Consider the following 14,404-nt stretch of genomic DNA (forward strand, 5'->3'; position numbering starts at 1 on the left):
AAGGCGTTTGTTAAACTGTCTTGACACTTCAGCAAACAAGAAAATGAGGTACACTTTGCTGAACACAGACATACACAGATTCAGACACAAACATCACAGTAAATTATGTCTCTGTTGGTTTCTCTCAAAATGAAAGGTTCATAATAAAGCTTATATTCCAGTTGCAGTGATTTTACCTCGTTGTTAGTTATGACATGCAGCAGAGCGGATAAAATCCCTTAAAAATAAATCACTGTAATTCAGAACTCTTGTGACTTGTGCGTCAGTAAAACGGCTGCAAGAGCAATGTGATATAAAGCATGAATGTTCATTTATTCATTCATTCATTCTACAAACTGTAGGCTGTTTACAGTTGCCAAGCAACTCACAGAATGTGTATTAATGTATAAATCAAATGCTGGTCACAGATGATGCATCTATCATCTATCTTAATGCGTCTAACAGCTGTGAACATATTTCATCCCATCAGAATTTAAAGCCGGAACTGTTTTATAACCAGCGGCACACACTGATGACACTAGCACACATCTATCCATTCATCCCGTCTGTCTGTCTGTCTAAAGAGGGCATTGATCTGCGCTGAGACAGCAGTCAGGACGGGACTTTGACACTGTCTGAGTGGCGTTCATTTCAGCTGATTAAAAGCCTGAGAAATCAATGAGCAGTTTCCGATTCAGCATTTGAACCAGTGCCTGGGAGTCACGCGCAGGGAAAGAGAGAGAGAGAGAGACGTTGGTGGTGTTTGTTTTACCATAGCCCCGGTGAAGGAGTGCGGGTGCAACACCGTCGTGTCTTCAACCACTCGTCAGCTCTTTCTCGCAGACTTCAGTCTGAGTAAAAAAAAAAAAAAAAAGAACAATGTTTACTTTTAATTTGTCTACTATTTTCCTAAATAACAATGTCATGTAATTAGTAGGGCTGCACAATATATCGAAATATCGCAAATGTATATATCGCGATATGCATATCGCAACGGCTTGCAATAACTGGGGTCATGATCAAAAGACAAAGAGAAAATCACTCACTGCTCTCGGCTGAATAACTTTTGCAGCTTTAATAAGAATCAGAACATATTTAATTCATACAGTGAAAACTAAGCAGTGTTTAATTTTTACATTTGATTATAAAGTTTCTGTTGTTAAATAAATCTAATGTAGGATAACCTGAACCCCTAAACCCCGTGGTTTACACTGATGTTAAAATAACACTTCTTATACTACAGTAAAACACTGATGTTCACTTTCAGAAGTTGTAGGGATGTTTTCTAGTCACAAAAAGAATGTGAAACACGTATAGGTTATACAATTTAAATATATTTTAAAGATAATTTAAGTTTATTTTACACACTTTAAGCGTTATCGTATCGCATATCAAATATCACATTATTTAATGAGTTATCGTATATTTTTCTTCAATATCGTGCAGCCCTAGTAATTCGTTTTAATTAGTAATCACTTAGCAATAATGGATTTGGTTGAAATTATGGTTTCTCTGATTGGGAAATACAAATGCAAACATTCAAACTATATTAACCAAGCCTTAATTTAAAAGACACACACTTGGATCTTACCAAACTCTTAAAAACAATAAAGTGAGGTTTGTTTTGGACGATCCCACGCTGGTACCGTCACTCAGTGTTATGACATTGAAACCTGTGGAAAGAGGAGAAAAAAGACCATCCATCACTCTCTATTTCCAAACAAACATTGCATAACATCTCTGACAATACAGCTTTTCACACCTTTTACACCAGGTACTCTGTGTGACATTACACAGCCATTAATCTACAGTCAATATACTCATCAGGAACAGAAGGTTTATTGCAGATTATTTCAGGCTGAATGAATCGCAACTGATTGATTCAAAGGCTTTTCAAAGATATAGTATATCACTTATTTACCAGCAAAAACTGTTCATTTCTTATAGGAGAACACCAGCATATGGATGAGCTCAAAACGACACAGACATAAAACAAACACACAACTTCTTATTTCAATAAACTGTACTTTAGAATCAAAGTTTGCTTGGAAGAAAACAAGCAAAACACTGTGACAAGCACAGACACCCCAGAAGTTCATATACTGTACCTAAAATACACATGAAAAACACCATTATGTCATTTATTTCTCTTTTTCTGGAGGTGCATCAACCGACAACACCAACCGGTTTTTACTATCCTTCCTATGAAAGCTATCTGTGAAGCTCTGCTAAAAGATGCATAAAGAATGAGCTGATACTGTTCCACAGAAGACAACAAAACCTAAATTGTCATAGACTACACAGAGCAGCAGTAAAGCGTGTCATGGACGGGAAGATTTCAGTGACCGGTTTGTCTCCTGAGAGTCATGTGGAGTGAGTTTAGTCGGTTTATGACCAGAGGGCAACAGCATCCATACACGAAAACATTCAAACACAAGTGGAGGCCACACTGAAGCCGTCTGGAAACTACTGATAAAACATATCTCTAACAGGCAAACGCTCGTGTTTACTACAGTTGAGGGGTCTGTCTTCAATCTGATTGGCCCTAATGATCTGAACAAATTACTGACTTGCAATGTGGGATCATTTGAGTACATGCACACGGTCCAACATGAAGAAGTCTGTTAGGCCGTGTGTCCACCAAAGTGTTTTTTCACGTGGCTGGCGTATTTTTTCAATTGTTTTCAATGGAAGCGCCGTGTTTTTAAAACGCCATGAGCGTAGCGTTCGCCATGTTTAGGCCCGTTCACACCGCCAGCGACACGCAGCGACATAATCCCATTCATTCCAATGGAGCGCTGGCGACTTCAGGCGTATCTGACTGTAACCACATACATGGATGTAATAAAATTATGCATAAACTGTCGACAGTCTCAGTGAGTTTAATTCACACATTTAGTTCGAATGTTGTAATTTTATGATGCAAGTTTAGCACTGCTGCAGTTCATTTTACAGTTTCCCCTGCATTATGTTGACTATTGGGGACAAGAACATTTATTATTTGTCAAATTCGAATGACGTTTTAGTCATTTATGACAGTATGAATTAATTTGTTGATTGATCGATTGTTAATCTAGTAGGCTAAATGATTTAATCCTGTGGATATATAAAAACACAGCATACCGTTTCTTTTGAGCCTAATTCCTAGTCAAATTAAAATGATATAGTTGTATATATCACTTGTGATGGTATTTTGTATAGATATGGCCAGACGTGCAGTCTACCAATCACATTAGAGCGACAGCACAACAAACGCCCACAAGCGACTTCACATTACAGAGACTAGCGACATACAGCGACAAAGTCGCTGGCGGTGTGAACGGGGCTTTTTACAGGTCGCCGAGAGTTGAAGAATGTTCAACTTTGGGTAAAATGCAACGCTCATCACTGTCACTTTTTACCCAACCGTCCAATCACAGTGGAGGAGGGGCGGGACTAATACCACACCGACCAACCGCCACATTCTGCTTCCACAACGTCAACAGACGACAACAAGCATAATAACAGAACAAAATCATTTAAAACAAGAGCCAGAGAAACATTGTATCGACATTTTAATATAGAATCAACACAGAAACAAAATATGTGTGAAATGAGACACTAGTAACACTTCCGCGGATATTCCGTATCATAACAAGCGAAGCGTCTCAACTGAAAAAATGCTGCGCTGCTAAAACGCTCTCAAGCGCTCATAGCTAGGCGTTTTCAGCTGGATAATAACGCTTTGGTGGACACACGGCCTTAGTTTTGTGGAGTGCCAAACCATTTTCAAACTGGTCTGTATCCAAAAGCAAAACAAGCTTCAGGCAAGTTTGGGTATTCAGAAACAACGGCTTTCTGGAGAATTCTCCACTTACTTTTAGGTCAACTGACTGCAGGTGGACAGAAGAATCATTCAGTATTTTTCTTTCCTTCTCAGGTGTCACTCTTACTGTCCCAAAGGTCAATCTGTACTGTGTGTTCTCATTCCTGAACCACCGTTGGGACTGATTCAGTTTCATTTTACTAAAACGCCAACCAGCGATTACCTAACGCTACTCTTCCTTATTGTCCCATGTCAAAGGGCACATTCATGGATGGCACATGTTTATATTTTGCTGTCATTATTTTCACTACACATAATCATTCCGATTTCTAAGAATGTGTTATAGTGAACATAAACACATTTATCATTTGACTGGAACTGGGAATAAATAAATGGGGGGCAAAATTTATTTTGCATGCATCCTGTAAGGACATTTTTTTAGTGCCATTATTTTGTGGCACACAGCCTTTTTATCTAACTTTAATAAAGTATGATTTCATTTGCTGTGGTGCTGGAGATTCAGCAACGGTGGGAAATAAACAAAACTTGCAAGACAGGAAAATATACAAAGGCTCCAAACAGTATTTGGACACACTTAAAATGCCTGAATGAATACATAATAATTTTGCACTGTCACACCTATAGGCGACGTTTACTACTAGTGCTTAATTCTGATGTATTGCTCAGATCTGATTTTTTATTATAGCTGTTCACATTATTGTTTTAAATGTGGCCAATATCAGATTATGGACTATAAAAGCAAAAGAACGATAAAAAGACGTCACGCAGCACGCTGTCATACGGAAGTAAACAAGGAAGACATTAAAGCAAACGATTACGCATTTATTTGCCGTGAAGAGTGATTATATATATAGAGTGATTTGCCGCAAATGAATTGCAGGCAATATGAAAAACAAAAATGAGGGTGTGAACAAAAGTGTCTTAACATTTATGATACAAGCCCTCATGTTTTGCTTGTATATAGAGTTGTCATTAGGGCTGCACAATATATCAAAATTATCGAAATATCGCAAATGTATATATCGCGATATGCATATCGCAACGGCTTGCAATAACTGGGGTCATGAACAAAAGACAGAGAAAATCACTCACTGCTCTCGGCTGAATAACTTTTGTAACTTTAAAGGGGTGATGAACTTAGAAATCAAAATTTCCTTGAGCTTTTGACATATAAGAGATCATCATACTATAATAATATCCTGTAAGTTTCAGAACTGAAAACTACCTTGTTAGTCCAATAAAAGCTTTTATAGACATCGGGCTCAGCAAACGACTCGTTTTTCAAAGTGGGGAACTATGACGTCAAAGAGGATAAAACACCGCCTCCACAAAAGAAGATCAACGCCTACTTCAACACGGCCTGTTTAGCCACGCCCACCGATTCGCCCAAACATGCTAAATAACAGAGGACGACATGATAATCGCTAAACCGGATCGAGCTACTTCCAAGCAATAAACATGCTGTTTACTAAATATTGTGCAGTGCCTGTTTGTGGAAGAAGACAGTCTGCATAAGCTTCCTTCGGATTCCAGCATGGTTAAACTTTATTAAATCAGTCAATCACAATTTCCCGACACGGATCTGCCAGCAACATGTAAGTAACCATGTGTATTCTAATGCCTGATCTGCGATCAGTGATTTCTGTGTAATTATTCAAGTTCAGATATTTCTCTTAAAATCGTTCAATACTGTTTATGCATCAGTGACTAAACGATCAACTTCACATAATTTCTCGTAGAATTATGAAAATAATATTTTTTTAAACTGAAAGCGATCAAAGAACGATCCCTTTCCAATCGCCCAAGCTGTCAATCAAACAGCACAGCGCGAGCCGCGAAGAAGCTTATCTGGACACTTACCAAACTCGTGATGAAATAATAACACTGTTACACTACACAACGAAGCTCTTACTGTGTATTCACATCGTGTTTGCATTGTGATTTGGTGTAAGCATTTGTGAGAGTGCAAAAAATTGCTTTGCAATGATAAGATCTTTATTCACGCGATCAACAGACTGTCTGTCATCTGCTCAGTCAGTGCTCATCATGCTGCAACCTTTCATGTGATGGAATAGATTTAAATATAATGCTTTAAACGATACTTTTCACGATTTGTTAATCTCGATAGCTGTAATAGTAAAAACGTAGTAAATGTTTTCGAGAGAGTTCATATAATACTAGCTATTTCATATGCAAGCATGTCAGCCAATCACAGCAGTGGGCGTTTGCACTGCAGTCTCACAGCTGACACGCCCCTTAAAACAGAGCGTTCAAATCTGAGGCTGAAATCAGGCTTGGAAAAATGGCTTTTATTTATAAATTATGACAATTTTTGATGTAAAAATCATACTAACATTATAAGGGCACCCCAGGCAACATTATAAAATAATAAAACAATCCAGTTCATGACCCCTTTAATAAGAATCAGTATATATTTCATTCATACAGTGAAAACTTTCACTGTATGAATTATATATATTTGAACATTTGATTATTCAGTTTCTGTTGTTAAATAAACCTAAAGTAGGCCTTCCTGAACCTGTGGTTTACACTGATGTTATTGTTAAAATAACACTTACTTCTTATGCCACAGTAAAACACTGATGTTCACTTTCAGAAGTTCAGGGATGTTTTCTAGTCACAAAAAGAATGTGAAACACATGTAGGTTATATAATTTTAAAGATATTTTAAAGATAATTTAAGTTTATTTTACACACTTTAAGCATTATCGTATCGCATATCGAATATCACATTATTTAATGAGTTATTGCATTTTTCTTCAATATCGTGCAGCCCTAGTTGTCACTGTAATACTTATGAGTTCTGACACATCACTGTCCTTCCACTGAATACCTTTCACAACTGTCTTGATAACGTCAGGTATGTAAAATCTTCGAAGCGATGCGCATGAGAGCAGAATCGTGATGAATATCTATGAGTGATGTAAAAGTTGCCGGGTGACCAGATTTCTCACGGGACAGGAAAAAGAACAAAGAATCAAATTACAAAACATACATGTTTTCAGGATCAGTAGGTTTTCTTTAACATGAATAAATTTATTTAACATCTTTTGTTGTTTGATTAACATTAATGACACACAGACAGATATTTTAGGCTGTGGTCACTTAAGACAGAACGCTAGGATCTAATAATGACATACGTATAGCCTAGCCGGTTTTCACCAAGCTGTTTACGACCACTCAAGCCATAACCGACTGTATTTACATGAGATATGTACTCCACATGATGGGCATTTTAACACATGTGGTCTGTATTTCACCATTCAGGTGCAAAGGAAACTGCATTTGGGATCGCACGCTGTCTGAGAGAGATTCTGGTGTGTGTCATTCAGAGCGATGCTGCATTGAGTTATTTTTTCTTAAAGGGTTAATTCACCCAAAAATGAAAATTCGGTCAGTAATTATGAACCCTCATGTTGTTCCAACCCCGTAAGACTTTCGTTCATCTTCAGAACACAAATTAAGATATTTTTGATTAAATCTGAGAGCTGGATCACTCCTTCATAGGCTTTTCTCTGTGATCGATATCTGCCAGCCCAGAAAAGTTAGTAAAGTCATTGTTAAAATTGTCCAAGTGACTACAGTGACTAAAGTTTATCAAGCCACGAGAATACTTTGTGTGCGCAAAACAAACAAAAATAACGACTTTATTCAACTATTCATTTTTTTCTGTGTTTGTTTCTGTTCGATCCTATAAAAGCCTATGGAGTAAATATCTTAATTTGTGTTCCGAAGATGAACGAAAGTCTTTTTCCAGACATTCCAAAACATTATTTGTTCATCCTTCAAAGATTACCCCCATTTATAAAACTAAAAGTTTCAAGATGTAGGAACATTTTTCTTTTAATACATTTATTAAATTTTTTTTAAATTAAGGACATTTCTCTGCCATTTCTTATTTTTTGCTGTATCGAAAACGTACCGAGCCGTGACATCACTGTGTCGTATCGAACCGAGCCGTGAATTTTGTGAACCATTAGGCTACACCCCTGCTTATTACAGATGTTGATACCTCAAAGTTTGCCTTGATTGCTCTACGTTTACACTGCACACATTTTATTTAAGTTCAAGAGTTTCTTTAACACATACTTTTTTTTTATCTTAATATAAGATATAAAGAAGATATTTTTGTTTACATTTTATTTTGTTTTTGACTGCTAAAACTAATATAATTTGTTGTTTGTTATTAAGTTATCCTTAATAATGTGGATAACTTAAAGGTATAGTGGAGGATCTTTCCGAATTTTAGATAAGACCCGCCCTCTCCACTTTTTGAAAAAGTTTGATTGATTCACCAGAATGATTGACAATTAGGAGGACCAATAGTATAGGTGATCCACCCGGAAGTAAAAAAATCCTCCGCTATACCTTTAAAAAACAAACATTTCTACTTGTCTTTTTTTTTTTTTTTATGTTATAAAAAATGTCAATAATTATTGATACCGAACGATATGAAAGATCATATTGTGATAAATGTTTTAGCTATATCACACAGCCCTACAATCACCCTGCAAAGACAATTTAGGAAAGAAGAAATACGGGACAAAGCATGATTTTTTTTTTTTCATAATAAGTCGGGACCCTAAAAATAGATCTGAAATACGGGACTGTGCCGGGGAAAAAAAAACGGGACGTCTGGTCCCCTAAAGACGCATGAATTACTATATGACTGTTCAGACTGAGGTCGCATTGCAAAACATCCGTCCTGTATCGGATTGGAATTTAAAAGATCAATTTCCATGTGATTTGTGCTGTTCACACTGTCATGAGAAACACAGATCGGAGTCACATGTGAGCAGAAAAATCAGATTTGTGCCACATTTACCTGCAGTCTGAACGTAGCCTTAGTGGAACAAGTCCAAAGACATTAAGACTTCAAAACTGATGAAGAAAAGGGAAGCTAAGTGAAAGCTTCTGCAGCTTACGGCATTATTCGGATGGCGTAATTGTCCAAAAATGCTTTATTTGTGGGTATGCTCTGCTTAAACAAACAGCAGAAACAGATGTTTATTATTATTATCATCATCTCTCAGCATTGCTGGAGTTCATTCATAAACTCAACCACTCGCCCTCCTGTCACTCTGGTTTACTATTGATCGCTCAAAACAGACACACAGTCAGTGATTCGGGTTTGATCAACCGCTGAGTTTGGAAGTCATGCATTTGTGCTCATTCAGCAGAAGAGTTTAACCTTTAACCAGATGCATTTTATCCCAGAGTCACACCATGAGTCAGTCAGATTGACCACACATGAGAAACCCAACACCAAAACAAGAGCAGGAGAGCCAAAGGATCATCTATACCAGTCCAACACCACGCGGATCTGACAGAAACAAACAAACCTCTACAGCAAAGCCTTTACTGAAGATTCCCTTCAAAACACTGTAGTTACTGCAGTGAAACGGTGTTTACTGGGTATAGAGTGCAAGTGAAGTAAAAGTCCCATTCATTCTGATGGAAAATATGGTCTCCCCATGGCAACTGCTGTTACTACAGTAAAACTGTCCACATAATTTAATAAATGAGTATTATTAATATGTTACGGAGACACATAAAGCATCATTTTCACGACGCCATAGTAATCATAAGTCTCCACCAAAATACCATAATTATTAGAGAACTGTGAGGTCATGATAATTACAGGATCTCCTCTTGATACTGTTGTACTGTAGTAACAACAACTGTAGTATATGTTATTATGCTGATAACATGACAGTTATTGTTACAAAAGTAACAAAAATGACCTGAAAATATTGCTTTATGATGCATAATGATTTGTTTTTTTTTGTAGCAGTCATTACACCATGGCACCCAGTTATCGCCTCAATACTGCAGTAAATGGTTTATATCATTTTCTTTGCAATCGTGGCAGTTTTATAGCAATACCAATTGCATAAAGCTGGTTACCATGGTGAACTGTTGTAAGGCGCTCGCGCTCGATCTGTCAGTCAGTCGCGCGGCGGCTGTTTCACTGACTGGAGCTCGAGCGAAGTAACCGACAGAAACTGAGCTAAAAGGCCGCATTTCTACCCCTGTCAGGGGTCAAATGTATATCAAACCAACTAAATAACACAACCCTCTAAACCACGGTGATTTTTTTCACAGCTCCTGTGAAGCATTTATTAAATGTATCCTCAGTCAAGGCCCGTTTCGGCGTCTGTTGTTGTTGTTGTCGCGAGCAGAGGGCGGACCCCTCAGATAAGGCCTCAAAACACGGCAAAAAACACCCGCATCTCGGGTTAAAACGACACGGCTCACTCACCTGAAGGCAGCCTGCGAGGCAGAGCGGGTATACTCTTTCTTCCGAGTCGCAGGAGAAGAGATTAACGATGAAGAAATCGACAAATTGCACCTCGTAGCCATTTGCAGAGTCGGCCCGTCCCACTGTGGAATCCCGTCGTCATCGCAGCCTCCCCGACGTCATGACGTCACGGCGCAAATTGCGTCATCACGTTCGAGCGCGCTGTGGGGGGAGGGGCGGATATGTAAACAAGCTTTGAAGTGGAAGTAATGCTGCTTATATACATGAATAAATAAATAATTACAGTACATATTTTTCAGGTTTATTTTGAGTCAATTCCTGCATACCTACACAACTTATCACAGTGAGAAAGTGCTGTTTAGCGGCAATATTTACCAGTGGAAATAGGGATAGATTTGCCATTTAGGCTACACCATGTAGGCTACAAATAAATGTATTTTCTTTGCAATAAGTGTAATGGTAGTTGGATACTATTTGCACGTCAGTATTTTAGTAAGCCTACATTATAAAACAGTAGGCCATGCAGTGCAATAATAACATATTGAGTTAAAATTATATTAAATAAATACTGCTTTATTGGGACAATAAAGCCCTTCACCTGCCCCTAACCCTATACACACTTTATTATTAAATAACCGTCAGCCACTTTAATTCCACTTTTCTCATATTTTCAAATTGGTTCAAATTCATGAAATATCAAGAAGGGCATTAATGCAACTGGACTTGTTTGTAATGTGTCTGTAATTTAAAGTTGCCAATGATTTGGCAATGTAAAGCCTTTTACCGTGAACATTACTAGAGTATGAGGTGTAAAAAAACACACAGACAAAAAAGGTTTATACAATGATGTACTGTATTCAATAATGACTTGGTACATATGTGATTAAAAGACACATGACATTTGACATTTATTTGTCCTCTCTTTAACAACCAAAGCTTTAAGTGCTCTGCCATAAGGTCATGGGAAATGTGCGCAAACGTTGGAAAGAGGAAAAAAATGCGCAAAAGAGAAACAACCAAAACACAGAGTTTTGCCTCCCGCTTAAGTGTCGAATTCAATCGCATACTCACCACAGAGCCTCATTTACACACAGTACAATCTCCAAACACACACATTAAATCATAAGCAGAACTGACAATTAAGTTTTCAAGTCTGACAGTTTTTTAATTCTTCAGTGAGGCGGTTTAATATTTTACTATTCATATAAAGAAAAGGCCAGTGTTTCCTAGGGCTCTGGGATAATTCAAATACAAACACACTCAAGCACCACAGATATTAAAAGTAATCTTGTTTTGGCCGAGTTACTTATGACCACTAATTTTATTATACTGGAATGGCACTTTCCACAAACAGGGTACAACACAGGGCCTGACATGCTTAACGAAATGAAGCCTTTTTTTCCTTTTCAGGGAATAGTTGGTGAAAGGAGGTGCGTTACCTTCATAAAATGTTTCATTTAATGTTCCATTTATTTTATGAGGTCCTGTTGTGAAAATATGGGACATATGAATACAAATATATATCTTTTTTTGCATTGGGGTCAAATCATGTGATAACAGTGATGGAAAACGGACAGCTAAACATGATTTTTGGTCTTAAAGGGATATTTCACCGCTGGAAAGATGAATGTGTATTTAAATTGGGTCATTTATGTAGTAGAAATGTGAAATTATTTTAGAAGTTGGAGCCTTCTAGACTGAGCAAAGCCAGAAAATGCATTTTTGGCTCATGTGGATGAAAGACAACAACTCCCAGAATGCACTTGCTTCGCTGCCCTACGAGGACACTCCCAAGCCACGGTTACAGAGGGCAGTATCGGGAGAAATGATACAGCTAGGCTACTAGTCGACTCGAAACTGAAAAGACTGTGTTTTATCGTGAGATCCCCCTATGGGCGGGTTGAACACATGCGGGACGAGCTCCTCCTATTGGCTGTAGTCTCTCGCCTCTGGACACAAAAGCCCCAGATGAAGCTAAATGACGATATTTGTGTCATCAGAGTTTTTTTTCCAGACACACAATACAGAAATCTCTCGTCTCAGGGCGACATGAGGGAGGGAAGCACGGTCACTCGAAAATACTACCGGGTTTCTACAGATACAAAGCTTAATGCTAATCGGTGAAGTATCCCTTTAAGTAAAAGCTTTTTTCAAAAGTAAACTTTCAATGGTCAAAATGATGACATTTTTGCATGAGAAGGTCAAGACCTCTTCGATGAGACAGAGCATTTTAAGTGGTTTCTAGAAAAAAACAACCTAATTTTCATGCTTGGTTAGATTTACAGTATATGTAATGATAATTTGTCGCCTAATCATTCTCAAGCCAAAAAAATAAAAGAAAGAAAGAAAGAAAGAATAAAAGCACTGTACTGCATTTGTGGAAAGTGCCTAATACAGTCTCGTCCATTATAACCAGCAAGAAGTGAAACTATGTGTAAGTGCTGATTTCTTGGGGGGAAAAACCCACTCAAACATTCCCGATCCTTGCAGATAAAACAAGGCATGCAAAATACAAATGTTAAAAAGAAACATACAGAAAATGAAAGCAGTTTAGAATGGTCAAAAAATCTGTTGTCAACAGGAAATTTTCATTACATGAACAATAACATGAGAGAGAGAGAGAGAAAAGTAGTCGTTGAGGTTTCATTTAAATCAGCACTAATTGCTTCAGTCACGAGTTCAGATGAGATGCATTCAGATTTGTTCAGAAGTTGCTTGTTATTAATAATAAGAGTACGCATTAAAGTACATGAGATTCTTTTTTTCCAATTGATCAGATGTACAAATCACATGATCAGTCAACTGAAAAGCGAAGGGCGGTTAGGAACAGTAAACGTTGACCAGTGGTGCGACCTGACAGGTTTTGTAAAGCTTAGAGAAGCAAGTCTACCCTGAGAAGTTTCTAGAACATGGGCAAGCTTGCCAGACCACCCCTGGCTCTATGTGTTTGGTTAATATAACTGTACACTCTATTAAATATCATCAGCACGCTAGTGTCAAGGACCTAAGATATATCCTTTTCAGTAAATGTGTAATATCTATATATATATTTACATATGTTTTAAGATCTGACCCTCAGTACTATTAAGACATGTGCAAGTGTTTTCTAACAACCTCGACAAGACATGAAGGCAAAGAACACAAATTCAGAATAATTGCTGTAATTTCTCACATTTTTCTAAGTGCTGCGTGTATTTTTCTCTGTGTAGTTGTAAATATCGAGTATAAAACATGATACAGTAGGAAAGGAACGTCAATGTTTTATAATATAACAAATTAAAAAAAAAACAGTATTTCAATCAACAGCAGCAAAAACGCACCAATGAAGAACATCTGGATTGATCAAACATGAGGATTCATCTGAAATATTATTGGATTTCACGCTTTTGCGAGGTCTAAAAAGCTGCATGTTTTAGTGTTCGCTAGGTTACAGAAAACAAACAGGCCGTCCTCTGAGGGAGAGAGTGTTTGTTTTTGCTTTGGTCATTGTGTTCAGACCTCAAACGCATTCAGTGTGTCTGCTTTTGATTTAGTGTTACTCAGTATTAGGCCTGAAACAGACTCTAAGCAAGGATGCGAATGCCAGTATTTCTATCAACACAAGCGAAATGTGTCAGAAAGCAATCCACTGATAAACACAAGCACATGTGACCAAACATTTGATGAGCCCCACTGACTATAGACCTTCTGTAGCTCCGCCCCTTTTCAGCGCTGCGCTCGTCGTCTTTTGTCTTCCGGTCTGTATTTTCACAGCGATCTTGCGTATTTATGAATGAATGGCTCGTTTTAAAATCTTCCCGGTCGACTGACATTTGTTAAGACATTTGCTTTAAACATTACAATCCTCATGATAACTTTCGTTAAGTTTACATTAATTATATCCACTTCAAAAGCGAATTACTCCTGGACAGCGATGCCGTAGAAATATACAGAGCGACCGCAAAAATGGAAGTTCAAAGACAATATTCTAAAGATGGCGGCGCCCTCGTTTCTCTGGCGCATAAGGTCTATAGAAGTCAATGGGGTCCAACACTTGTTTGGTTACTCTGATATTCTTCAAAATATCTTCTTTTGTGTTCAACAGATCAAAGAAACTCTTCGTTTTTTTGGGTGAACTATTTCTTTAATGCCCTCTCTTCAAAACAACCTGAACATGTAAAATGATTGACAGGCAGAGAGCATTTGATTGGCTAACAACGACAGGCCGCTTGACCCTGTTTTATCGTCTACAGAGGATTGTTCTGTCACAGAGACAGCTGTGATTTCTCAAGACACCCATTTTTCTGTGATATCTGTCAGGTAGTGATAAAAATACT

The 14,404-nt window shown here is 37.8% G+C and overlaps 1 protein-coding gene across 21 annotated transcripts in view; it reads right to left on the bottom strand.

Annotated features, from left to right (window-relative positions):
• Window positions 1-10,245, bottom strand: part of mtmr3 (myotubularin related protein 3) — a 40,835-nt gene extending 30,590 nt beyond the window's left edge. For all 21 annotated transcript variants that reach the window (XR_014210959.1, XR_014210960.1, XR_014210961.1 and 18 more), the window contains exons 1-3: window positions 10,089-10,245; window positions 1,571-1,652; window positions 752-830 (exon numbers count right to left, since the gene is read on the bottom strand). Coding sequence is in view for 17 of the 21 variants with exons in the window: in XM_082187833.1 (XP_082043959.1) it covers window positions 752-754 (3 nt within the window). In the remaining 4 variants the exon portion in view is untranslated. The remainder of the gene's footprint in view (window positions 1-751; window positions 831-1,570; window positions 1,653-10,088) is intronic.
• Window positions 10,246-14,404: the final 4,159 nt, after the last annotated feature.

This window comes from Leuciscus leuciscus, assembly GCF_965113295.1.
Source record: "Leuciscus leuciscus genome assembly, chromosome: 13".
Classification (NCBI taxonomy): domain Eukaryota; kingdom Metazoa; phylum Chordata; class Actinopteri; order Cypriniformes; family Leuciscidae; genus Leuciscus; species Leuciscus leuciscus.